At 40.2% G+C, this 27,713-nt stretch overlaps 1 protein-coding gene across 1 annotated transcript; it reads right to left on the bottom strand.

Annotated features, from left to right (window-relative positions):
- Positions 1–2,163: 2,163 nt before the first annotated feature.
- eps8l1b (eps8 like 1b) lies at positions 2,164–27,699 on the bottom strand. The gene is made up of 15 exons (XM_053638161.1): positions 27,470–27,699; positions 26,722–26,823; positions 22,286–22,344; positions 21,981–22,104; positions 21,784–21,872; positions 21,603–21,677; positions 21,061–21,209; positions 20,290–20,428; positions 18,738–18,784; positions 11,906–12,005; positions 8,958–9,083; positions 4,411–4,549; positions 4,162–4,327; positions 3,554–3,686; positions 2,164–3,454 (listed from the first exon to the last, which is right to left on the bottom strand). Exons 2-15 carry the CDS (start codon positions 26,807–26,809, stop codon positions 3,368–3,370), a joined length of 1,521 nt encoding a protein of 506 aa, XP_053494136.1. The 5' UTR covers positions 26,810–26,823; positions 27,470–27,699; the 3' UTR covers positions 2,164–3,367.
- Between the last annotated feature and the right edge of the window lie 14 nt (positions 27,700–27,713).

Here is a 27,713-nt window from a genome sequence, read left to right as displayed (position 1 = left end):
CCACAGCGAACTCGTGGCCACCGAGCTGGCGTGGACTACATATCCCAGCCACGCCCGCACTCAAGTTTGCCGGAGTACTGAGTGCCAACACCTGTGCGCCACCCAAGGTTATTTAAGACTTTGTTAACGGCAGCGCAGCGCGAAGTAATGCTCAGTTTTCCCCAAACGCGAGTAAGTTACCAAGCTTCCTACTACGCTTCGTACTTTCTTGGTTTAAGGACTCTAGCCTCGTTTATGACTTACGATTCCCGGATCTCATCTTGGATTCTTTCTATTGAGTCGGACTGTGTGCTTTGCGCTTCACGCTTCCCTCACCTTTCTGTCACTGCTCGGCCCACGCTTGCCTCCCACCTGGTAATGTAACAATAAGGTATCCAGCTTCAATGGGTGTTGGATGGACCCTCATGTGGTCACACTAATAGAGTGAAAGGAGCTCTTGTAAGAAGGTGGTTTCTAACAGCACAAGACATGGACGCTCCTACTTCTTTCTTTTTTTAATCTAGAGCATAAAGAAGGACAAGAAAAATTGATGTACTGTTTAAAAACTGTAATGGAAAAGAAAAGAATTATCAGGCCTACAAATTAACTCTTTAAACTCCCAGCAATCTAAATGGTAAATAAATAAATGGTAAATGGTCTGCACTTATATAGCGCTTTTATTTTATAATGACAGAAATCACTTCCTATTCCAAATGCAGTTTGACTTTTTCATCTTAAGAACATTGAATGAATATTGGTAGCACTTATGATAAATACTTGTAATGTTCTTTTTTAATCACATGCTAGGGGGGAAAATATGTCACTATATTGTTTGCATTTCATAATGGGTCTTATTGTGCATCTGATAATTTCTTACTGACCTATTTTCACTGTCCCACCAGTTACAATTGTGACCAAGAAAAAAAGTTTAAAAAAAAAAAAAGTACACTCACTTTTTAAAACCTTTTTTTTTTTTTTTTTTTAGAAAAGGAATGAAGTTTGTTTCATTGGGCAATCCAGGGAGTACAATGCATATGCTCACTTACTGTCGTTTGAATATCTTGTGAGTAGCTTTGGATTCACATGCAAATATAATGGGCGATTAATGGGTTCACTTGCCAAAATTTCGTCATTTGATGCGTTCAAGGTCTACATCAGCAGATTCTCCTTTGCCCAACACTTCATCCCATTTTTCTTTAGTAATGTCCTCATTCTGTCTGAAACCTCAAACACTTCTTCAAATTCACAACATCACGTTCACTGGTCTCTCCTCCAGCGAGTGAAAGAGAAAAAAACTACATCTAGATTCAGCGAGACCAGACTTAAGAGTTTAAGAATCTAATCCAAAATAGCAATTTAAAAATGTAATAAAATAATTGGTGAATGTATTTTTTGTAAGCACGATTAATTCTTTCCTTGTGTATGGCTTTGATGCTTTAAAGCCGCCCGGTCTGCTGTGGTTGGCAAAAATGTATTTTTGTCTTTACTTTGATGTCACACAGGTGCGAATGGGATGGGAAGTCCTTTGTCCCTGAGAGGTGATAATAATGTTAAATCCCATTTGTCAGATTCTTTGTCAATAACACAAAGAATTTCTTTGTCGCTTAACCAAATCCTGAAGTGTGATTTAGCTAACTAAATCCTCGACATCCATTTCTTGCATTGATTAAGTTGCCAACTAAGCTTTCTATCACTGTGATAATCATGCTGTTTTTCTATGATTAATATGTTATTCTCAAAATGATACTTTATTCTCAAAATATTATTAATTTATTCTCATAATGCTACGGATTTTTTCAACAACCAGAAAAACAGTGGGGTTAAAGCCCAAGACTAGCTATGCCTACAAGATTATCTACTTAACGTCCTCAATGTGGGAATGAACTACAATCCCATGAAGCGTTGCAAATCCATCCATCCATCAATCCATCTTCAACCGCTTACTCCTTTTCAGGGTCGCGGGGGAACCTGGAGCCTATCCCAGGAAGCATCGGGCACAAGGCGGGGTACACCCTGGACAGGGTGCCAGTCCATCGCAGGCATTGCAAATGACATAGTCAAATAAAAAACTATGCAGAAATATAAAACTATGGGCTGCTTTTTACTATTCAGTACAGGTCATCCATTCATTTGTTTATTTTGAAAACTGACAAACAATGAAAACTTTGGTTTTGTAATGAAAGAAATTAATATAGGTTACTGGCATGATTATAGTATACTATGAAACAGTGATGTCATGAACACTAAATTATGTTGTATTAAGTATAGATATATTGTATAGACAAGTACAATACTTGTATAGACAGATTTGTCTTTGGGGAATGTTGTTCTAAAAGTGTTGGATTATTCTCTGACGGCAGATTGGCGAGCCTCGACCCGTCCTTGCTCTTGAAGGACTCAGCCTTTTTTGGAGACTCCTTATATACTATGATTATACCTCACCTGTTTCACATCACCTTCTTATTTCAACTCGTCACATCACTATTAATCCTAAATTACCCCATCCCAACTTTTTTGGAATGTGTTGCATGCATCAATTTCAAAATGAATGTTCATCTTCCAAAAATTATGCAGGTGATTAGGTAAAACATCAAATACCTCGTCTTTATGTTTTTTGTTTAAATACAAGTAAATGTACATTTACAAATGACTCCTCTTTGTTTTATTTGCATTTTCCATACTGTCCCAACTTTTTTGGAATTGGGGTTGTCTAATGTAACTACATGATGCAGAAATATTAGTTCATGCTTACGTCACCTCTAGACTAGATTACTGTAATGCCTTACTTTCTGGATGTTCCAGTAGGAGCATAAACAAACTCCAGTTAGTCCAGAATGCTACAGTCCTAACAAGACCCAGAAGATACGACCACATCACCCCGATCTTATCCACACTGCATTGGCTCCCAGTGAAATCTCGCATTGATTATAAAATACTATTATTAATTTATAAAGCACTAAACGGTCTTGCACTATGCAACTTGGATCAAAAGATGCAGGCTCTTTGTTGAACCGTCAAATAATGTTTTTGTAAAATGATGTCGAAACACACACACACACACACACACACAGATATTTAAAATAACAGAGAATGCCACACAAGTTATTATAATTTATGAATGTACAGTCAAAGATTGAACATTTACATTTAGACAGCTTTACCATAAAATGGCAGTTGATTTGTGTAAGTGTGTGAGGAATAGTCTGTAATGTATCATATAGACTCTGTGTGTATGTGTGTGTGTGTGTGTGTGTAAAGGCATTAAATAAATGTTAGGGTTTTTTTGTTACACCATACCATGTACATGAATGTGTATATATAAACTACATGTGTGTTTGTGTGTGTGTGTGTGGGGGGGGGTGTAGTACGCTAGAGTATGAGGCGTATGTTACAGAGTTCCACTCTCCTCTGTGAAATCCACCTTCATCTTCTGTTTCTCCATCACTGCCTCCAGCTCTGTTGCCTTTCTGACATCCTGAGAAAAAAACACTCATCGTTTATACACATCATTAGCGTGTGTGTGTGTGTGTGTGTGTGTGTGTGTGTGTCTGTATCTGTGTGTGTGTGTGTGTACCTCCAGCAGTGCCTTTTGTACGGCAACTTGGCTGTACACCCTCGCTCCTTCTTCAGGAATGACAGCGCGAAGTTCCTCTTTATTCAGAGAGAAGAGCTGAGCTCCTGTTAACACACGAAGACACTGTGTAGTCCTACATACACACACACACACACACAGACAGAGATATTAATAAATTAATAGATATCAATATTTTATAAAAATTTGACAAGAGGCAATGATTCACACAGGCCACTATAGGGAGCCGGTGCACAGACTGCCCTTTTACTAGACCATTAAAAATAAAGAGAATTAGAGTGACACCAGTAACTTTGTTGCAACAAGCATTATGTTTTATCAGTGGTCCAAGTTTTTCACCATTGTTTACATTGACTGAGCAACATTTATTCACTTGTTGCACACTAACTAGTCAGGAAATAAGTGGTAAAAGTAACGTCCAGCTCAGTAGATTGTCCAGGCTGCAATCGTCCTGTTAACAGCTTCCGTCTTTCACAACCTGCCTTCTCAGAAATCTGGTTGCAGCCATTGATAGGTTTCCTTTTTCTGACCCGTCCAGGTATTTAATGTAATGTGAAATGTGTGTGTGTGGTGTGTTTTTCTAAACTCACGGCTCACTGAAGCCTTTCCCACGTAGCCAGGCCTCGACCTCAGCAGGGGGTGAGTGATAATCCAGAGGAAGTGAGGTATCTGCAAAGCGAGGGATGGCCAATGGACGAGACAACGCTGTTTTTCCACTGGTCAGTCTCCGCAAGAGTTCATCATTAACCTGCATCGCTAAGAGTAACAGAGAAAGACATTCAGCACTATGTTTGTTTGTGCATTGTGTATGTAATAAAGTGTGTATTATGTTTGTGTGCCTTTCTCTGTGTCCTCAGGCAGGTGTTGAGGTGGCAGGGCAATGCTGCGAGGTCGTGAAGTGTTGAGGTTAGTGGTCACGCCAAGGGAAGTGGGCAGAGGCAGAGTGCTTGTCTTCTGCAGTGGAGGGGGTGCTGGAGCCTGTGACAAACACAGATGGAGAGAGAGACAGAAAGACACAAAGAGGGACACAGAGAGAGAAAGAGACAGGATGTTTTAATACTTATGTCATGGTTACATACTATATATTATGTCACATTAAAAATCTGCAATATTGTATAGATAGACACAGTTATGAAGCTAAAGATATATAACCAGATAATTAACCAGCTATCTGCATTCTAAAAAGTTTGTCGTCAGTTTAGTTTTAGGTAACTGGTCTGCACTTATATAGTCCCTTTTAACCTTAGCAGGTTTACAAAGCTCATTACATTGTTTCTCATTCACCCATTCACACACACACACACGGGAGCAACTTGGGGTTCAGTGTCTTGCCCAAGGACACTTTGGCATGTGGATGAATGTGAGCCGGGGACTGAACCACCAACCCTGTCATTATTGGACAACCCTCTCTCACACCTGAACCACAGCCGCCCCTTTCAAATTATACAAACTTTTAGACCCTAAAAACCAAGGATGCTGGGTGCATTGGTCCCTCAATCATGACCTCAGAAATCCTTTCACAGGTTCCCTTATGTATTATATTGAGGGAGCACAAAGCTGAGGGCATGAAGTGTGAGATTTTGGGATTTTAGGGTCTTGGAATTATATTATATATATATATATATATATATATATATATATATATATATATATATATATATATTCAGGATATAGATTTTAAATGTATGAATTTATCCCTAATGAGCAGTCAGAGGTGACGGTGGTGAGGAAAAACTCCCTGAGATGATATGAGGAAGAAACCTTGAGAGGAACCAGACTCAAAAGGAAACCCGTCCTCATCTGGGTGACACCGGATAGTGCGATTATAAATAAATAAATCCTTTCTATAAATGTGTACTACATGGTCAAATAGTGCAGTTGTGTAACCAGGAAATTCATTACAGTTTCTACATGAAGTCTGTTTTGTTGAACTTCTCCACTGTTCACTGATGGAGACTTGAATGCAGAACTGTTTGTGGTAATTGTAGTGATAAAGCTATCATACCATAACTGTTCATATGAACTGAGGTCCAAAGCCATCTTTACGGTTTTTAAGTGGAACCATCCTCAGTAATCTCAATGATCTTTAGGCTGCACCATGTGGGGTCAATCTCAGCAGCAGCATGTGAACTCCAACTGTTGAGAACTCCAATTGGCCATTAATCATCTCCTGTTTCCTGTCCCTATTTCCTGGTAGTTCCTGTTTGCTGGTAGTTTCCTGCCTATGTTGGCAATTTTGTGATATCCTTTTATTTTGTAGTAGTTTTCACTTTCCATTTCTGCCACAGTTTCATTTTCTTGAAAAAAAACAATTTGGTTTTTGTTTAAAGACAGCAAGTGGAGGCCATCAATGACGGATCTGTCTCAACTCATAACAAATCTTTGACTAAGCTATGTTAAACATTCAAAATGGAAAGCATCAGCTTGGTCAGTGTGTTGAATGCAGGATATTTAATCATTCTTCCTCCATCATTAGTAATAGCTTTGTGATAAGTGTATATTAGTTAGCTCTCTGACGGAAAAGATTGCGGCATTAGAGGTGCATATCCAGACACTAGAGAGAGTGAGAGAGAGTGAGAGCAGTGTAGGTTCTGTAGGGGAAAGTCTTGGATTACCTTACACAGAGTTATCAATCCTCCAACTTCAGCATTAGAGCCCTCACAGCAGGGTGAATCGGTCATGACTCGGCTGCATAATAGTTAACACTAAGGCTCATCCACGGGAGCATAACTCCTCTCTGATTCACATGTCTAACAGGTTTGCTCTGATTTGAAGCTCCTGCTGAGAAACCTGTAAGAGCTCTGGTTATAGGAGACTATCTTATGGCACATGAAATTATCTAGGCGTTTAGGGGTTCCAGCAGCTTTAGTTAGGTGTACACCGGAAGCCAAGGTGCCAGACATAGCAGGTAATCTTAGGGTCTTAGGCAAGCACAGGTTTACAAAGGCAGTTTTTCACATAGGAATTAATGATATACGCAACTCTAACATTGTAGAGTTGCCTAAATTAGCGAAGGCGATCTCTAATGCAGTAATATGCTCTGGCCCCATCCCAATGTGGCGTGGTGATGTAACTTACAGCAGGTTATGGTCACTGAATTGCTGGATAAGATAAGATAAGATAAGATAAGATATAACTTTATTAATCCCCCGTAGGGGAAATTTAGGTCAACATAGCAGCAAGAAGGAATATAAAAGAACAGAACAGAACAGATGCCGTATTGTAGAAGTATTCACACACTATTTACACTATACAATCAATAATAATTATTTACAACCATATAATGTCTCAGATGGATGTCTAGGTGGTGCTCCGAATACAATGTGGGCTTTATAGATAATTGGAGTAGTTTTGAGGGCAAGGCTGGCCTGTTAGGGCGGGACGGTATCCATCCCACTCAGGAAGGTGCTGCTCTGATTTCTTGCAGAATAACACATAATCTCAGAACAGGTCTATTTAATCTGTGACAATCCAGAGCCAAGGCCAGGGAGCAGACAAGCAGGTTAAACTGACCACTGCTAGCTGCACTGAGTTGTCACCTAGGTTCCACAATATCGAGACTGCTTTTGGTAAAATCACTCTTGCTCTGTCCCGTTGGATGAAGAAAGTTGTTGGTGAATAACAATTAAAAATTTTGCTACATATTCTCAATCGGGTTGAGGTTTGGGCTTTGACTGGGCCATTTTAACACATTTACATTTATGGTATGTGGCAAACGCCTTTATCCAGAGTGACTTACATTTATCTCATTTATACAACTGAGCAGTTGAGGGTCTTGCTCAAGCGCACAGCAGTGGCAACTTCGTTTGAACCACTCCAGTTCTGCTTTGGCAGTATGCTCAGGGTCATTCCTCTGTTGGAGGATGAAGCTCTGCCCCAGTCAAAAGTCTTTTGTAGACAGGAATAGGTTTTCTTCTAGGCATTCAATTCATCTAACTCTCAACCCTGCCCAGTTTTCCAGTTCCACTGATGCTACTACCATCATGGGTAACAGTAGGGATGATGTTCTGTGTGATGAGAAGTGTTGGGATCCTACCAATGATAGCAAGTCCTGTAAACAACTTATCTAAGTTGTGGATCTCTCTTGAAAAAGAAGTCCTTCAGAATTCTCTTATTTTCTTTGTTGTTTCTCTGATTAATCCTTTTTTTAACCACTCACTGACTTTTGATAGATGGTCTCCTCTAGAGTCCACATGGTCCATCATTTCCATTTTTACTAATGGATCTAATTTCACTCTGTGGGATGTTGAAAGTTTGTGATATTTTTTAAAACCAAACCCTGAGTGATAATTTTCCAGAACTTTGCCAGAACTTATTTTGATACCTCCTTGATCTTCATGGAACAGGAATTTATATTGAGATTATGTGATACTTTAATGGCAAATAGGTCAACTCCATTCCACTAATCATGAGACATCTGATAGAAACTGAACCAGAATTACTTTGAGTTTCAAAGTAATTGGGTTAATATTAGAGTTGCACTGATGTATCAGCCAGTAATCGGTATCGGCCGATAAAGGCTATTTTTCCCTCTATGGGCCATTGGCCAACAACATCCGTTTAAAAACATCCGATGATCAGGGCCGATTACGTCCTGTCAATCAAAAGAGGGCAGGAAAACACAGCTACTGTGTGCTGTGTGTAAAGATGGTGTCTCTTGTGTGGAATGACAATAAAACTGCAGTGTGTAATCTCTGTAATCTCTGCACTGATGATATTTTACACCGGACGCTGCAGCAGTGAAACGGGAGTTTCGGCGTCGAGTCAAAAAAATTTTTGCTGCACTGCTCGCGCTGGATTAAAGCACCAGTACACCACTGAAAGATTTAAATTAAGATGAGTGACAAAAAGTATATATTGCACAGAAAATATATTTGTAGAATAGTATATTTCATATGCAGTTAATGTTCATATATAGAGGTTTATATTATATATTACCAGTTTGATGTTAGTGATGAAGTAGAAATGCTTGTGTTTGAGGTGAGTGAATGTGAGACTAACAGGAGGTTTTTTACAATTCAGTCAATGTTAATATGAGTTAATAACATTCAATAAGTTATGACTCTACATGCCGAAGTGTCCTTGGGCAAGACACTGAACCCCAAGTTTCTCCCGATGGCAAGTTAGCGCCTTGCGTGGCAGCTCTGCTACCATTGGTGTGTGAGTGTGTGTGTGTGTGAATGGGTGAATGAGACACAGTGTAAAGCGCCTTGGAAAAAAGCGCTATATAAGTGCAGACCATTTACCATTTACTTACGACTTATGCAATCACAAGTTTTCCATTTTTAATTTGTAAATAATTTTGCAAACTATACAGAGTATATACATACATACATACATACATATATATATATATATATATATATTTGTATATATATATATTTACCTTGGGTGGTTTGTTGGGCCCCAGGCTCTCTATGTGAGAAACAGGCTCCAGGATGTTAAAGGGGACAAAACCGACTTCATTAAACCTGTTACGACACTTCCACCATCGCTTAGAGGACTCAATTACCTGAGAGAGAGACAGACAGACCGACAGAGACAGGGTAAGATGGGTAAGTAGTTACAGTGAGTTAAGGAGGGACAGGTGGAACAACAGATGTTCAGACAGGCAGTTGGACAGATGGGTAAATTGGAAAACAGAGAGGTGGATAGACAGCGAAAGGTGGATTGCATGTCTGACAAATAGATTCACAGAGGGGTAGATAGACAGAGAGGTACATTAGACTGGCAGACAGGACAACTGACCTACAGACATTTAGATTTAAATTCATGGTATTTGGCAGAAGCCCTTATACTGAGCAATTTTCCAAAGAGACCTTGAGCTTTGGAAAGGCGCTATATAAATAAAACTTCTTCTTCTTCTAACTTACAGAAGTGCTTTGAAGTCCCTATCAAGTAATACACAGATCAGCCATAACATTAAAACCATGGCCAGGTGAAGTGAATAACACTGATTATCTCATTACAGTGGCACCTATCAAGGAGTGGGTTATATTTATTAGGCAGCAAGTGAACAGTCAGTTCTCAAAGTTGATGTGGAAAGCAGGAAAAATGGGCAAGCCAAAGGATCTGAGTGACTTAGACAAGGAGCAAATTGTGATGGCTAGATGACTGGGTCAGAGCATCTCCAAAATGGCAGGTCTTGTGGGGTGTTCCTGGTATCCGGTGGTTAGTACCTACCGAAAGTGTTCCAGGGAAGGACAACCGGTGAACCAGTGACAGGGTCATGGGTGCCCAAGGCTAATTGATGTGCGTGGGGAGCAAAGGCTAGCCCGTCTTGTCTAAACCCACAGAAGAGCTTCTGGATCACAAATTGCTGAAAAAGTTAATGCTAGTTAAAACATAATGCATTGCAGTTTACTGCATGTGGGGCTGCATAGCTGCAGACCAGTCAGAGTACCCATGCTGACCCCTGTCCACCAGTGAAAGTGCTTACAGTGGGTTGCAGAAATCAAATGGCACTCAGAGGCAGACCTGCCAGGAGCGAGTTGCAGTAGTCCAGTCTTGAAATGACAGGGGACTGAACAAGCATCTGAGTGGCCTATGTGGATAGAAATGGATGAATCCTTCTGATGTAAAGAGGTAATCAGCATGTCAGATTGGCAATGTGAGAGGAAACAGACAGTTGATTGTCCGTGGTCTTCTTCTTCTTCTTCGCAAGATCCTGACATGGGGATGAACCACCTGGGATAAATAGCAGTTCAGTTTCAGCTAATAAGCTGCCAGACATGCTGAGATCTGAGCAGAAACATGAGTGTCTGAAAAAGGGAAGTAGAGGAGTTGAGTGTCATCCTCATAGCAGTGGTACGAAACACCTGTGGGGAGATGACCTCACCAAGAGATCGAGTATAGAGGGAGAACTGAAGAGGAATAAGTAGTGAGCCTTGTGGGACAACAGTGGAGAGTCTCCATGGAGCAACAAATGTGGACAGGCATGTGGACAGACAGACAGTTGGATAGGTAGACATGCACCACTCATATGCACCGACATATAGATAGACATATACTGTATGACTATATAAAATTTTATTGGTTACATGTTTAAATCTTGGGGCACGGTGGTTAGCACATTTGCCTCGCACCTCTGGGGTTGGGGGTTCAAATCCTGCCTCCGCCTTGTATGCAGAGTTTGCATGTTCTCCCCATGCTTTTTCTCCAGTTACTGTACTCCGATTTCCTCAACAAGTCCACAGACATGCATTGTAGGCTGAATGGCATTTCCATATTGTCCACAGAATATGAATGGATTTGTGAATGTGTGTGCAATTGTGTCCTACGATGGGTTGGCACCCTGTCCAGGGTGTCCCCCACCACGTGTCCCGAGTTCCCTGGGATAGGCTCCAGGCTCCCCTATGACTCTGTGTAGGATAAGCAGTATGGAAAATGGAAGGATGGATGTTTAAATCTCTCTGCTGCCCTCGACACTGTGAATCATCAGATCCTCCTGTCAACTCTCTCCAGCCTAGGCATCACCGGAACGGTTCTGCGCTGGGTGGAATCCTATCTCTCAGACAGATCCTTCAAGGTATTGTGGAGGGGACGTATTTATGAAACTCAGCAACTCACAATTGGAGTTCCTCAGGGGCCAATTCTGGGTCCACTGCTCTTTTCTATCTACACTACATCTCTGGGGCCTATTATTGAATATAATTGCTATGCTGATGACACCCAGCTCTATTTGTCCTTCCAGCCTGATGATCTATCTGTCTCTGCACGTATCTCTGCTTGCCTGTCTGACATCTTGGACTGGATGAGGGAACACCACCTAAAGCTCAACTTGGCAAAATCTGAGCTTCTCGTCATCCCAGCCTGTCCCTCAATCAACCACAAGCTCACTGTACAGCTTGGCTCAACCACACTCAACCACACCAGGACAGCCAGGAACCTTGGGGTGATTTTTGATAACAGCTTGACCTTCACAGACCACATTTCAACAACTGCACGGTCCTGTAGGTTCATCCTGTACAACATCAAGAAAATCAGACCCTATCTCACCGAACAGGCTACACAGATACTAGTCCAGGCTCTTGTCATATCAAAACTGTACTACTGCAACTCACTACTCTCGGGCATCCCAGCCAGCTCCATCAAACCCCTTCAGATGATTCAGAATGCAGCAGCATGCCTTGTCTCCCACCAGCCCAAAAAAACCCATGTCACAACCCTCTTCATCTCCCTCCACTGGCTTCCTGTAGCCACCCACATCAAATTCAAGGCCTTCATGCTCACATACAAGATCTTGTCTGGAACAACACCCTCCTACCTCAACACTCTTACATTGTGTGTGTATGTGTGTGTGTGTGTGTGTGTGTGTGTTAACGTGTTACACACCTCCAGCGTGTCTCCCTGCAGGACTGAGAGCTCACTGCTGTTCCGAGCCACAAAGTCATAGCTGCAGCTGTACAGTCTCTCCTTCAATGGTGCACCATCACTGTGAGGAAACAGAGAAAGTGTCATACATCTGAGGAGCTACTCTCAGGACTATAGAGCTACACTAAAGACTATAGAACCACAGTGAGGACTACAGAGCTAGGGTTAGGGTTACACTGAAGACTACAGAGCTACACTTAGCTTAACGTCAGTGTGGCACAAAAATATAAAGGTTACAATGATTATGTACATTAATAAAATAAAACACAGAGAGGTGAGCAAGAAACAGAGTGAATAAACAGTGTGAGTGGAGGAATGTACAGTGAGATGAGATCAGAGCAGTAGTTGGTTTCTGAACATGTGCAGCTCAGAGATTAGTTTTGCTGCAGCAGGTGCGTGACTCCACCCCCAGTAGCACCTGCACTTGGACTCTGACCCCAGTAGCACCTGTATTTGGACTCCACCCCCAGTAGCACCTGCATTTGGAATCCGCCCCCAGTAGCACCTGTATTCGGTTTGTTTCTGATAGGTTGGAAAACTGTGGTAAGAGCTTGGAGAATTTCTCCAGGTGTTTTTCTGGAAGGTATTACAGTGAAGGAGAAAGTGTGTCTGTTTCACCCACACCTGTCTTACACTCACACACACTCTTTCTTCCTCTGGAAGACATGTTCGTGTGTGTCTGTCTCACCCTCACCTGTCTTAGACTCACACACATTCTTCCTTCCTCTGGAAGACATGTTTGTGTGTGTGTGTGTGTGTGTGTGCATTTCTCTATGGCGAGGCCGTGATTACTGATCCTGGAGTGTGTAAGGTTCTGTCTCTGTTCTGAATCTCTGATGCTGAAGAGATATTTTATTGTATTTTCTGTTTAGACCCCGATAACATTCTACTTTATTTTATTTTTACTTTCACTTTCCCAGTGGTCCAGGTGGTTTATTATAATCTAGTTTATTGTAATCTCGTTTAGTTTAATCGAACTGGTCTGAAACTGAGTGTTAGATGTTGGCGGGTTTATGAGGTTCAGAGACAGCTGACAGAGGGGATGGGTTTTAGGGCTCTCGGGTGTTTTGATGTGTATTAGAGGAGCGTGATTTAAGATGAGTCCAGAATGTAAGAGATGGTTTTTGAATATTTAGAAATAAGGGATATTTAGAAATAAGTATATCTGCCTAATTCGGCTCTGCATATGTTAGTCTCTGCGCTCTCAGAACGTTTGGACAGAATTCTGCATACAGGGACTCTGTGGGGTGTTTGTCCCATCTAGAGAAGTCGTCCTGACCAAGCCCCACACTTCACATCCATAATGAGCTATAGGCATAATAATAATAATAATAATAATAACACTGTTAAAAATTTATCACCAGATTGTGATGGGGATGTCTACTTGGGTAAATTTCCCTTTAACTGTATAGAAAGCTCTTCTTGCTTTCTCTTTTAATGCATTCACTGCCAGACTGAAGTCACCTGAAGCGCTGATCTTTAATCCGAGGTAGTCGTAATGAAGAGTGTGTTCTAGGACAGAGTTTCCCAGAGTGAAGTCTTACCTGCTTTCCTGTAATCTGGATTTTTTTTGGTAAATCTTTATTTTAGTTTTTGTCTGATTGCCTGTCAGGGCACAGTTGTGACAGTAGATCTTCAGCAGGTGATCCAAATACCTTTTCATTTGGAGGATTCAAAATTCAAATATCTCGGAGTTAATTTCACCCGTTCCTATTCTGCATTAATGGCGGCGAATTTTACACCCTTAATTTCATACATGAAGTCAGCCTTTCAAAGATGGGCAGCTCTACCATTATCCCCTCTTGGTAGAATAAACACTGTAAAAATGAACATTCTTCCAAAGTTCCTCTACCTTTTCCAGTCCATCCCTTTGTTTTTACCCAAATCTTTCTTCAAGAATATAGACCAATTAATCTCCTCTTTTATATGGACAGGAAAAACTCCCAGGGTTTCCAAATTTTCACTTCAAAAGAGTCTACTATGCTCGTACTTAGATAGGAATAACATTCATGAAATGTATCAGTCAGGGTTTAGACCTCATCATAGCACAGAGACAGCATTAGTTAAAGTAGTAAATGACCTTCTACTGACCTACGATCAGGGTTGTGTCTCTCTGCTTGTGTTACTCGACCTTAGTGCAGCTTTTGATACTATAGATCACACTATTCTCCTTGATAGATTAGAAAATGTTGTTGGTATTAAGGGAACAGTCCTCTCCTGGCTCAGGTCTTATCTGACCGATCGTTATCAGTTCGTAGATGTAAATGGTGAATTCTCCATGCGTACTGAGGTTACTTTTGGAGTTCCACAGGGTTCTGTTTTAGGCCCACTGCTCTTTACTTTATATATGCTACCCCTAGGTCAAATTATTCGTAAACATGGAATTAGCTTCCACTGTTATGCTGATGATACACAGTTGTATGTTTCAGCGAAGCCAGAGGACAGACAGAAGCTTAGTAAAGCTGAGGATTGTGTAAAGGACATTAGACATTGGATGTTAACTAACTTCCTTCTACTTAATTCTGATAAAACAGAAATACTTTTATTAGGCCCACGTGTAGCTAGAAGTAATCTTTCTGATCACATGGTTACTCTGGATGGTCTTTCTGTTTCATCATGTGCAGCAGTTAAAGACCTTGGAGTGATTATTGACTCCAGCCTATCATTTGATGCTCATGTAGATAATATTACTAGGATAGCCTTCTTTCATCTCAGAAATATTTCTAAAATAAGAAACATATTGTCACTACATGATGCGGAAATACTAGTTCATGCATTCGTCACCTCTAGATTAGATTACTGTAATGCCTTACTGTCTGGATGTTCCAGTAGGAATATAAATAAGCTCCAGTTAGTCCAGAATGCAGCTGCTAGAGTCCTAACTAGAACTAGAAGGTACGACCATATCACACCGATATTATCAATACTGCATTGGCTCCCAGTAAAATCTCGCATTAACTATAAAATACTTTTATTAACCTATAAAGCACTAAATGGTCTCGCGCCACAATATCTAAGCGACCTTTTGGTTTTATATAATCCGCCACGCCTACTTAGATCAAAAGATGCAGGCTATTTGACGGTACCTCGAATAGTGAAGGCTACAGCAGGGGGAAGAGCTTTCTCTTATAGAGCCCCACAGTTATGGAACAGTCTTCCTATTAGTGTTCGGGACTCAGACACAGTCTCAGTGTTTAAGTCTAGGCTTAAAACGTATTTGTTTACTCAAGCCTACCCTGACTAGATTCTGTTCTACTACTTCGCAGTCATAATAATCTTTTTTCTCCCTCTCTCCTTTCGCCGAGCCCCACATGAATTTATGGAGATACTAGAGATCCAGATCCTTTCTGCCTCTGGATGGAGCTCAAATCTTCTCTAATTCCAGACTGCTGGGACTACGGCTGCTCCTAAGGCCATACAGACTTCATATAAATCCATAATGAACTTTTTCACACTATCTGTTGTTACCCAGATGAGGATGGGTTCCCTTCTGAGTCGGGTTCCTCTCAAGGTTTCTTCCTCTTAAAACATCTTAGGGAGTTTTTCCTTGCCACCGTCGCCACTCAGTGGCTTGCTCAGTTGGGATAAATTTGCACCTTTAATATCTGTATACCATGTTGATATTTCTGTAAAGCTGCTTTGAGACAATGTCTATTGTAAAAAGCGCTATACAAATAAAATAAATAAATAAATAAATAATAATACTAAGTGGTGGCCTCTCATTGCCCAATTTCATGTATTATTATTGGGCGGCTAATATTCAGAAACTGGTGCTCTGGGTGCAGGCCCCCTCTCTTCCATGGTGCCACTTAGAAGCAAAGTCTTATATTTCAACCTCCCTCCCTGCTATGGTGTTCTCCTCCCTTCCTGTAGCCCTTTCACAACACACGGATAATCCAATAGTATGTACCTCTCTAAAAATTTTCTATCAGCTTCGCCGTCATTTTAAATCCACTTCGGCCTCAACCATGGCACCTATATGTAATAACCACCTCTTTCCCCCCTCCTTTATAGATTCCACATTCTCTTTTTGGGAAAAGAAGGGTCTGAAATGCTTTGAGGATCTTTTCATTAATAATGTGTTTGCAAACTTTTCTGAATTGTCCTCGTCATTCAGCCTGCCTCCGTCTCACCTATTCCGTTTCTTTCAAATTAGGCATTGTGTCTCCTCCCTATTCGCTGGTTTTCCCTCCTTACCTACAAAGTCTGCATGGGAAGAGGTGTTCAAGCTGAATCCTCATAAGGGTGGCATTATCTCACGGATATATGCAACGATCTGGTCACAGGACGATTCTTACAATATCAAAACCATTAGTGCTTGGGAAGAGGAATTGGGCCTGGAGCTTGAGGATGATTACTGGGGCAGAGCGTTAGATAATATACGTACCACCACGTCCTGTGCTAGACTTAGTTTCATACAATTTAAAGTGGTCCATAGAGCTCACCTCTCTAGGAGTAAACTATCTAAAATATATCCCAGTGATCCTGACATGTGTGAAAAATGCAAACTTTCGCCCTGTAACCTCAGACATATGTTTGCACTCTGTCCCAAACTGCAGAACTTTTGGACCTCTTTCTTTGAAACTATGTCTGACGTTCTTAAAATCAAATTGGATGTCTGCCCTTTAATTGCCATCTTTGGTGTTTCATCTCAACATCAGCCTCTGAACCATAAACAAGCTAGTGTTGTGGCTTTTACATCGTTACTTGCTCGGCGCAGAATATTGCTGTCTCGGACCTCTCCACAACCCCCCTCTATGTCAGTCTGGCTTAAAGATTTAATGTTCTTTTTAAAACTTGAAAAAATCAAGTATAACATCAAAGGCAGGGGTGAATCACTTTTGGGAAAATGGCAACAATTTATTACCTACTTCAATGATGTACGCACACTGGAGGTGGATTGAGGAGAGGTAGATGGTAAATATTAATCATCTTACTTTTTTTTTTACTTTTTTTTTGTTTGTTTGTTTTTCTGGTTGTTTGTTTGTTATTGTTTTTTGTTTCCCCCTTTCTCTTGGTTTTGGCTGTGATTGTTTTGTTGGGGTTGTTGGGTGGGGTGTTACAATATGTAAAATGCAAATTTCCAATAAAAATTCTACGATCACAAGATTATTTAAAGTGAGCCCTGTCTAACTCCATGTCTTTAGAGGACTACATCTGTTCTTTTATTGCCAGGATTTACTCCATACCTGTTGTCTGTGTACAATGATTTAATGATGTCATACATTTTGCACCCTATGCCAGATTGGAACATTTGGTAATATAGACCATTGCACCAAATAGAGTCAAAAGGTTTTTTTTTTTAAATCAACAAAACATGCATAGATTTTGCCTCTGTGTTTTTGACCATTTATAGTTGGGTAACGTTTGAACAGATTGCTGGGCTCATGGTCTGTTCTGTGGGGTTGTTGGGCTTTCTTTAGGAACACAATAATTTGACAGTGATTTGAAAAGGAGGTCTGTGTGGTCTGACAGTGAATGCATGTATGGAGGAAGGGTCTATGTCTGTAATTGCATAGTCAACTACACTTGCCCCAAGAGTGGAGTAGTATGTAAAGCATCTAAAGAGTCCCCTCAGATCCTACCGTTAGCATGTACCAGACCTGCCTGATCCATCCTAATGCCCTACTGCGTCCTCTCAAGGTTTCTTCCTATTGTCATCTCAGGACGTTTTTCTGTGCCATAGTCTTTCAGTAGCTGCGTTTACATGGACAACAATAATCCACTTTTAATCTGATTAAGACCATACTTTGATTAAGAAACTACCATGTAAACAGCAATTTTTACTTACCTTAATCTAATTAAGCTCATACTCGAATTAAGCTCTAATTGAATTAAGACAGGTGGAGTACTCCTGTTTTAGTCGCATCATGGACGTGTATTACAGACATGTAAACACCTTAATCACATTATGAACGTCGTGTGAGAGTTTTCACGCATTTTGCGACAGGACACGATCACACATGGCAGTTTTATGTTTTACAGCGAACAAGGGAGTTCGGCCGCGTCCCAAACCGCATACTTTCCTACTATAGGCCTGTAGTGGGGAAAAATACAGGTACCTCGGCTACTATATAGACGGTAATTACGCGGTTTGAGACGCAGCCCACGGCTTCAAGCAGTTCTCTATTAGCACGTATAGCATGATGAGTAATTAACTGCACTTAAAGCATTCGTAAAAAAAATTTAATAAAAACACCCGGAACTCTATACGGTACCATAACGAAGACGAACTGTATGTTGATACGTGAAATTCTGGAGGGACGTCGGACGGCGTGGTGCGGTGACGTAATGATGCGGGCTGTTAATCTAATTATGATCTATAACGTGTAAAACGGATACATGACTGGAGTATTCTAAAAGCGACTCATGAAAACACCTTAATCACATTATTATCTTAATCAGAGTAAGGTCAATAATTAGATTACTGCTGTCCATGTAAACGTAGTGACTGATAAATGAAATTTAAAATTCTGTAAAGCTGTTTTCTGACAATGTCTGTTGTTAAAAGTAGTATATAAATAAAACTGAAATTGAGGAGTCTAGAGTTTTACTTAGACCAGAGACCCACACTGAAGATCCTAGAACTGCAGTGCTGACTCTGGGTTCTCACTGAGAACTTTAGAGAAGCAATGAGGATTCTATAGATTCTATATTCTATAGTAGAGCTACAGAGATGACCTAGTCTAGAACCACACTCAAGAGGCTAGAATCATACTGAGAAGTCTATAACCTTACTGTGCCTGTAACCACTGAGGTTCATGAGGGAGTTAATAGTGTTAATTATACTCACACTTCTGTGTGTGTGTTCTGAACAGGAACAGGGGGCTGGACAGAGCTCTGTAACACACACACACACACACACACACATACACACATACATACACACACACACACACACACAAACACACACACATCAACCGCCACTTATAAAACATTTTCTTCATTCCTAAGCATAATGAAACTAAGAAACCATTCCAGTTGACCTTAACAAAGCACAGTAGCAAGTAAACACACATCAGAGCTGTGAGCAAATATTTATCTGCTGCCGATTAGCATATAAATGTTGAGTGTATAACTGCATGACTTCACCAAGACTTGGCTTGGGGAGGAAACACAAACATACATAAGGTGACAGGGAACATGTAACTGGTGAAAACAATCAGTGGTGCATGTGATGGTTAAGAAGAAAAGGAAACAACGAGTAAATAAGGAAAAGACAGATCAGATGGGTTCACAGAGCACGGGATGTGATAAATAACAGGTCTCTTTGAGGACATTCAGCATGAAACTGCTGCTGGGTAAAGATGGATTGTTGTGTCATGGTGTTAGGGTTTAATCCTAAACTAGAGAATAATACAAGTGCCTGGACCCCTCTTTGTTTAGTTTGTTTGTTTAGTTACTACTATCTATGAGTGATGGATATTTCAGAATGTAGTTCAGTTCAATATCTGAAGTATCAATATAAATATAACTGACTGAAAAAGGTACAGGACATAAAACTTTTCATACTGTTAGTAGCCTCTCCATTGCTAACTATACATTAACATTGAACATATTAGCGTTTATACTATACTGCTGTGATATTCTGAATAATGATTGGTCAGAGTATGTTGATTAATTGTCTACAGCAGCAGCTCTGACAGTGCAGCCACAAATCACAGATTTATATTAAACTCATTCTAATAAGTTATTGTTTCTGTAGTAACTCATTCACAGGGTCTTGTACGGAGGATTCTCCACATAAATGTGTGTAATTATTGATATAGTAACGTTATCTGTAAGGAGACATTTATTTAACATTTATTGAAAGAGTTTTTAGTGTCAGCATTTCGTAACAGTCACTAAAGCTGTAACTTTAAGTTTTCTGGCATTTCTAATTTCCCCTTGAGATCAAAAAAAGATTATCTTGATCTTCAACACAGAGGAGTTTACGTTTTTTGTGGTTTCTCTAACATGACAAGCTGCTTTTTCAAAAGAGAGAGAAAAGAGAGAAAAGAGAGAGAAAAGAGAGAGAAAAGAGAGGCCGGTAAGGGAAGAAGGTATATAGCTGCTATAATAGAAGTGAGAACAGAAACGAACATTTTCACAGAAGTTCAACACAGTTATATGTAACTATAACTAGAAAAAAAGTATGGTGTGTCATTCTTTAATGAATAAAAATGACTGCAATCATTAGCAAACTGCTGTGGTTTAAGAGGAATAAAACACTTGGGGATGTGCTGTTATAGGAAGATAATAACTCAGGGGTGGTAACAGTGTTCTCTGCTTTATTACACCACCCCATCACTCAGTGTTTTACTACAATAGCACTACAGGGTTTAACATGTGGTTGTTATGATTACCGCAAGCTTTTCCAGCTCTTGGTCTTTATTGTGTTCTGCTTGGATGGGATCGATCCAGCCCTCAAGCTCTGTCCCGGATGGTTTCCAACCATTCAGAAACACAGGAGTGTAAGTAGATCCAGAAATACCTAATGTTAACCTGAGACACACATATACACAATGAATGCTTAGTAAATGTGTATGTATACGTATGTAAATGTACACTACAGAATATGGCCAAATGCATGTGGACACCTGACCATCACACCCATACATGTGTCTTCCTCAAACCTTTACCACAAAGTTTAAAACACAAAATAGTTTAGAATGTCTTTATATGCTGTAGCATTAGGAATTCCCCTTTCTGGAACTAAGGGGCCCCAAATCTGTTCCAGCATGACAATGACCCTGTGTACAGCTCCATGAAGATGTAGGTTCCCAAGGTTGGTATGGAAGAACTCAAGTATCCTGCACAGAGCCCTGACCTCAAACCCCTCAAACATCTTTGGGATGAATTGAAATGCCCAGTGCACCCTAGGCCTCCACGTCCGACATCAGTGCCTGACCTCACTAATGCTCTTGTAGCTGAATGAACACAAATCCCCACAGCCATGCCCCAAACTCTAGTGGAGATCCTTCCCAGAAGAGTGGAGCACATTATAAAAGCAAAGAGGGAATAAATCTGGACTGGGATGTTCAAAAAGCACATATGGGTGTGACTGTAAGTGTCCACATACAATACAAGTGTATTAGCATGTGTGTGTGTGTGTGTGTGTGTGTGTGTGTGTGTACCCTGATTGTGTCCAGTAGCTTCCCAGGGAGCTCCACAGTGTGTGTTCTTGCTGTGTTAGGTTCTCTTTCAGTAGCGTTACTGCACCCACTGTTAATGCAGGGCTTCTCACTGATGCTGCTAAAGCGGGACTTCCTGTAGTCCTCACAATCTACACATACACAGATGGAGAGCAAGGTAGATCAGGTAGTGCACAAAGTTTCCAAGTAGACCAGTCAGATTGGACAAATCAGAAAAACAAGTTCTTTTAAGGAATTAAAAGGAATGTGGAGCAGAGGCAGCCAGGGAAGATAAAATCTTCATTCTAAACCTTCTGCAAACTAAAAGAGATCATGTGTCAAAGTGTGACCATAAACATACACAAAGGTGTATACTGTACCTACATACAGGTAGCATAGTAAAAAAATTAATCTCTCACACACCCACAAAATATTTCACAGCTCGTCAGTCAAAATGCCTTTGTTAAACTCCACAATGAATACAATTCAGTAGGCACACTAACAATAGCATGAGTGTTTGCACAAGAAGAAGAACACACACTCACCATGTCCAGTGGTTTGAAGATATGGTGTAGGAGTTCATCTGATGTGGGGTTAGCAATGGCCGATTTTAACCTCGCCTGAAATTCCAAAACAAGTCCAACAATATCTCGACCTGTCACCAATCAGTGTTAGCAATGATACATGTGTGTGTGTGTGTGTGTGTGTGTGTGTATGTGTGTTTACCAGAAGACAGAAGCTGTATTTGAATTTCTGAAAGATCTGGATGAACTCTGCTTCAGGAGGAATTTTAGCTTTAGCACTGAGCAGGTCATCTACACACACACACACACACACACACACACACAAACACACAATCAATCAATCAATCAATTAATTGGTCAGTATATCAAGATAAACTTCTCTCTCCCTTTCTTTCTTACCCTCCTTCTTTCTACTCTTTTTCTTCTTGTTGTTTCTCTGTTCCAAGATGTTCTGAGCTTCAGCGGCCTGCTGCAGTTTCATCATGAATACCTCAATCTCCTCAAAACAGTGATTTAACGTGTCCTAGAGTGAAAGAGTGAGAGAGAAAGAGTGAGAGAAAGAGTGAGAGAGTTGTTAGTCAGGGTGAGTTATAAGTAGATTAATATATTATCTAAAGGTGTGAGCACCCAGGCACTAGAGTTGAGAAATACAATCTGCATAAGCAAAAACACACACACACACACACACACACAGTGAAACTTACCACTTCCTGCTGTGCCCTCAAGAGTGCCTTATCAGGCTGACCATTCATCACTCCATTAGCTAGAGAGAGAGAGAGAAAGAATGAGAATGAGAGTGAGGGAGGGAGAGAGAATGAGAGAGAGAGAGGGACAGAGAGAAACAGACTGTATTGTTGAATGTATGTAAATTTCTTTCTACTTATTTATTTCTGTGAATTTTCTGTATCCAAGCTTTGACAATACAAATGTTAATAGTTGTCATGGCAATAAAACAACCTTTCGACTTTGAAACAGATGGAAAGATAAATTTAGGAAAATCCACAACAGCCAGTTTTTACAAATCATCGCTCCCTGTGTGTTCAAATGTTTAAAATGTTAAACTTTTTAAATCTCCTACCCAATCAGCTCTAAGGACAAAACATATATCTATATACACTGCTGTGAAAAAGTATACTATAATCTATAAATACAGAGACAAAACACTAAAAACTACCTGAAACATGCATCAGAGAAAGGAAGGCCATTCATGTAGTCTAGACAGGACTTCTATACAGTGCTGTGAAAAAGTATTTGCCCCATCCTGATTTCTTCTGTTTTTGTGTATATCTCTTACTAAACTGTTTAAAAACTTAAAACAGAATCTAAGATAAAACAAAGGCAGCCTGAGTAAACACACAATACAGTTTATAAGTGATAATGATGTTCTTTATTAAAGTAAAAAAGTTATCCAATACCAACAGGGCCTGTGTGAAAATGTATTTGCCCCCATAGTTATTAATTCCCCAAATCGATGACACTGCATTGATGATGTGGTTCAGCTGGACGAGATACAACCAGGCCTGATTACTGCAAACCCTGTTCAATCACATCTACACTTACATAGAACTTTTTCAACAGCATGAAGTGGGTTAAAAGGTCTTACTCAGTATCACATTACTCCAAAGCTGAAAGATGTTCCAGAAATGATGAGGAAGAAGGTGATTGAAATACATCAGTCTGGGAAGGGTTACAAAGCTATTTCAAAGGCTCTGGGACTCCAAAGAACCACAGTGAGAGCCGTTATCTCCAAATGGAAAAACTCAGCACAGTAGTGAACCTTCCCAGAAGTGTCCGACCTTTCAAAATTCCTCCAGGAGCACAGCAACGACTCATCCAGGAAGTCACGAAAGAGCCAAGGGCAACATCAAAGGAACTACAGGCGTCTCTTACATCAATAAAGGTCACTGTTCATGACTCCACTATCAGAAAGACACTGGGGGAAAATGGCTCCATGGAAGAGTGGCGAGGTGAAAACCACTGCTAACCCAGAAGAACATTAAGACTCGTCTGAATTTCACCAAAACACACCTTGATGACCCTCAAACCTTTTGGGAGAATGTTCTGTGGAGTGATGAGGTGAAAGTGGACCTGTTTGGAAGACAGGAGTTCCGTTATATCTGGCATAAACCAAACACAGAATTCCACAAAAAGAACATCATACCGACAGTCAAGCATGGTGGAGGGAGTGTGATGGTGTGGGGATGCTTTGCTCCTTCAGGGCCTGGGCAACTTGCAGTAATTGAGGGAAACATGAATTCTCTATCTCTACCAGAAAATCCTAAAGGAGAATGTCCGGTCTTCAGTCGGTAAGATGAAACTCAAGCACAACTGGATTATGCAGCAAGACAACGATCCAAAGTGTAGGAGTACGTTCTAGTCCTAGAAGTAAGTGAAAGACTGATCTCCAGTTATCAGAAGCGTTTGGTTACAGTTATTGCTGCTAAAGGCGGCACAACTAGATTTTAAGTGTAAGGGGGCAATTAGTTTTTCACATGGGTGTTAGATAACATTTTTTTTGCTTCAATAAAAAATTTACAAATAAAAACTGTATTGTGTGTTTATTCAGGTTGGCTTTATTTTGTTATATTTCGTTTGAAGTTCTAAAACTATTTAGTATGAGATGTACACAAACACAGAAAATCACTGTAGTGTAATATATATGAGGTAATATAAGGAGATTTACATTATGTAAAATCAGAGATATTCCAATAATAATATTTCTATAATGAAATAACTGAAAATTGGTGTAAGTTACAGGAGTCTCCTCTTAATCATCTTCCCCAAAGCCACAGTTCTTGTGTGTATAACCTGTATAACCTAATAGAGCTATATAAGATATAACCCAGCACACCTATACCATAGCACTTGCATTGAAAACATACACTACCGGTCAAACGTTTAGACACATTCATTCTTTATTCACCCCACTATGGGAATTATGTTGTGATAAAAAATCCAAAATAGATCAAAATAATTTAGGATATAAATTTTCAATTTTTAATTTTTAGGATCTTCAAAGTAGACGCCCTTTTTCCAGAAATGTATTCTTGGAATTTTCTCACTCGATATCTTGAGGAATTTCCCTGAGACGCTTTTTAAACAGTATTAAAGGAGTTCACACCGACGCTGCACATCTCCTGCTTTTCAGAATATTTCTCTAAGAGTCGTCCATTTAAAAAATATTTTTTTTGTAAATAAAATGCTAGTTTCCTAATGAAAGAAATGAATACATCGGCACGATTATATTTTTGTCTACAACACCGATCTCACACATTTAATCTCACACCTTCAGATCAAAAGGTTTTTAACATCATGAGAAACATTTCAGTTCAGTGTCCACAAACTTCTGACTGGTAGTGTACTTCCTAAAGGTCCATATGCTAACCAAATTCCCCGTATAAAATGAAAAGACAATCAACACAAGGTTCCAGTAACACTAGACCTGGAGCAACCAATGACACTCTCTTCTGTGGAGATATGCAAGTTCCAACGAAAAGCTGCAGGTTTGTGGAGAGAAGACCATTGTGTGTCCATGATCCAGGGCACGTGGCACAATGAGATTATGGCATACATCTAGGACAAAATATAGTTCTTCTGTCACTAGAGGTAACTTACCACACAATGGTGTTTTAAACCACATGTTCCCCAACGCTCATGGAGAGATTTCAATTCTGTATATATTAATGTTCCTTGCTCTAATACATGTGACTTAACTAATCAGATAATTAACAGCCCTTCCTGAGTAGTGGTGTGTTAGAGCAGGGAAAACTCTAAGACAGGGGTTCTCCATGATAAGGGTTGGGAACCTGTGCTATAAAAAGCTGACATTATTATTAAAGACATGATGCAACCCTAAAATGGCCTGTCCACACCCCTACTGCGTGGAAAATAGTGCAGGTTTGTCAGATCAAGGACTACCAGGCTATGAAGATATGATCAGCTCTAACCCACTCAACATCCACATTCCCCCACCACAGCCTGATCTCACCTTCCATAGGTAAACTCTGATTGGACAATTAAGTCAGCTGTCCAGCAGCAAACACCAAAACATTTTCATATGGCACCAAGGAAAGCTCCAGCACACCTGTACATACTAACACACCTGTATAACATAGCACAACCGTACAATGTAATACCACTGAATAAACTAGCTCACCTGTAGAACCTAGTACGCCTGTATATCCAAGCTCACATGTATAACCTAGCTCACCTGTACAGCCTAGTGCACTTGTATAAACTGATTATATAATATAACACATACCTCTTTGCATTTGAATACAGATAGCATTATGGCATTTAGCAGATGCTCTTACAGGCAAAGTTACTTTCAGAACCAAACACTTTTGTGTATTAGCTATGGCATCTGTATAACCTAGCTCACCTTTAAAGCCTAGTACAGCTGTATAAATCCATCTCACCTGTAAAGCCTAGCCCACCTATACAGACTGGTACATCTGTAAAACCTAGCTCACATGTATAGCCCAGTACACCTGTATAACCTAGTTCACCTTTATAAAATATTTGTATAATGTTGCACACCTATATAATTGAACATCTGTATCACGTGTATGTCCTTGTACAACTATCGTGCATACCACACCACACCTATATAGTTCTATAACTCTACAACACACCTGTTTCACCTAACCTGACTATATAAGCTAGTTCAGCTCTTTAATGTAACACAACTTCACGATGTAATAACACCTAATTACCTGGCTCACCTGTGTAATATAGATAGATAGATAGATAGATACATGTGATTTTATAAATAAATGACATTTAATGTAGCACACCTATATAACTGAACACCTGTATCACCTAGTAAACCTGTCCTGTATAACATAACAAACCAAACACACCTGTTCAACCTAAAAACACATAAAACATATCACACCTGCATTACACAATACACCTGTATAATCCAAGACACCTTTATACAATAGCACGCCTGTATAATTTATCACACCTGTACAGGTTTCCAGGTTGGGCATCAAACTCCAGCTCATATATGACTCACTATTATATTATAAATTACAGTACAATATGATAACAGAATGGGAATCAGAGAGAGAGAGACAAAGAGACTGACAGAGAGAGTGAGACAGAGGCAGAGACAGAGAGTGAGACAGGTTCTGACCTTTGATGTTATTAGTGTATATGTGGTTCGGGGGGGGATTGTATGGAGCCTGTGGATTTGGGGGACTGAGAGTCTGATGTCCTTCCATCTGTGTGTAAAGAACTGATAGAGAAACATGATTAATACACACACACACACACACACACAGACACAAATATATAGTGGGGTCAAAAGTCTGGAAACGCTAGTGAAAATGCTTCTATTTTACATTCCTTTCTAATTTAATATAACAATTTTCATTACAAATTATATTACTGACGAGTGAACAGTGGAATCTGAGTTAGTATTCAGTTCGTCAGCAGTGTGCACTCGAGCTGCATGGACTCCAGAAGTTTGTATAAAACCTTATGATCTATTTAGCTCAAATCCATCAGACTGTCGTCTGATCACACACTTCAATCGAAGAGATTAAACATTACACAAGCACTGACATTGAACTGTAGTTAAATGCATACACACTTAAGCTATATAGCACACAACCTCAGAGTGAATCAGTTATAACACGCTGTACACTTTCTCTCTCTCTCGCACACACACAGTGAGATTGTGTGTTATACGCATTTAGACACACTCTTTAACACTCTTCAGAATGCCAAGAATTACACACTTACAATTACATACACACTTTAACACACACACATACACACACAATCCGAACACTTCGCAAAAACCTAGACACAATATCACTGACACTCTCATGCACCAACACATGATAATGTACACACACACATGAGTTAAAAACCCATACCGTGTTTTGATTCCTGCTCCTTTCTCAGACTCAACTAGTACAAATCTCTCTCTCTCTCTGTCTTAGTCTTTCTGTCTGTATCTCCACAACTTTGTCGGCTCTCTCTCTCTCGTTCTCTCTCTCTCTATGCCCCACCTCTCTGTCACACCTTCTCAGGTTATGCAGGAGCAGGTACAGCAGGTTTTTCCACTCTGTCTCTCTCTGTTTCAGTCAGTCTCTGTTTGTGTGTGTGTGTGTGTGTGTG

Source organism: Ictalurus furcatus, chromosome 1 (assembly GCF_023375685.1).
Source record: "Ictalurus furcatus strain D&B chromosome 1, Billie_1.0, whole genome shotgun sequence".
NCBI classification, from domain to species: Eukaryota; Metazoa; Chordata; class Actinopteri; order Siluriformes; family Ictaluridae; genus Ictalurus; species Ictalurus furcatus.
The sequence above is the reverse complement of the archived record's forward strand: the minus strand, read 5'-3'. Positions and strand labels throughout refer to the sequence as shown.

Coding starts and splice junctions, on each gene's coding strand:
- eps8l1b (XM_053638161.1), bottom strand. CDS start 26,809: ATGGAAGGACATCAGACTCTCAGTCCCCCAAATCCACAGGCTCCATAC. Junction 20,429..21,060: donor AGCTACTGGACACAATCAGG/GTACACACACAC, acceptor TGTGTGTCTCAG/GTTAACATTAGGTATTTCTG. Junction 3,687..4,161: donor GGGAAAGGCTTCAGTGAGCC/GTGAGTTTAGAA, acceptor GTGTGTATGTAG/GACTACACAGTGTCTTCGTG.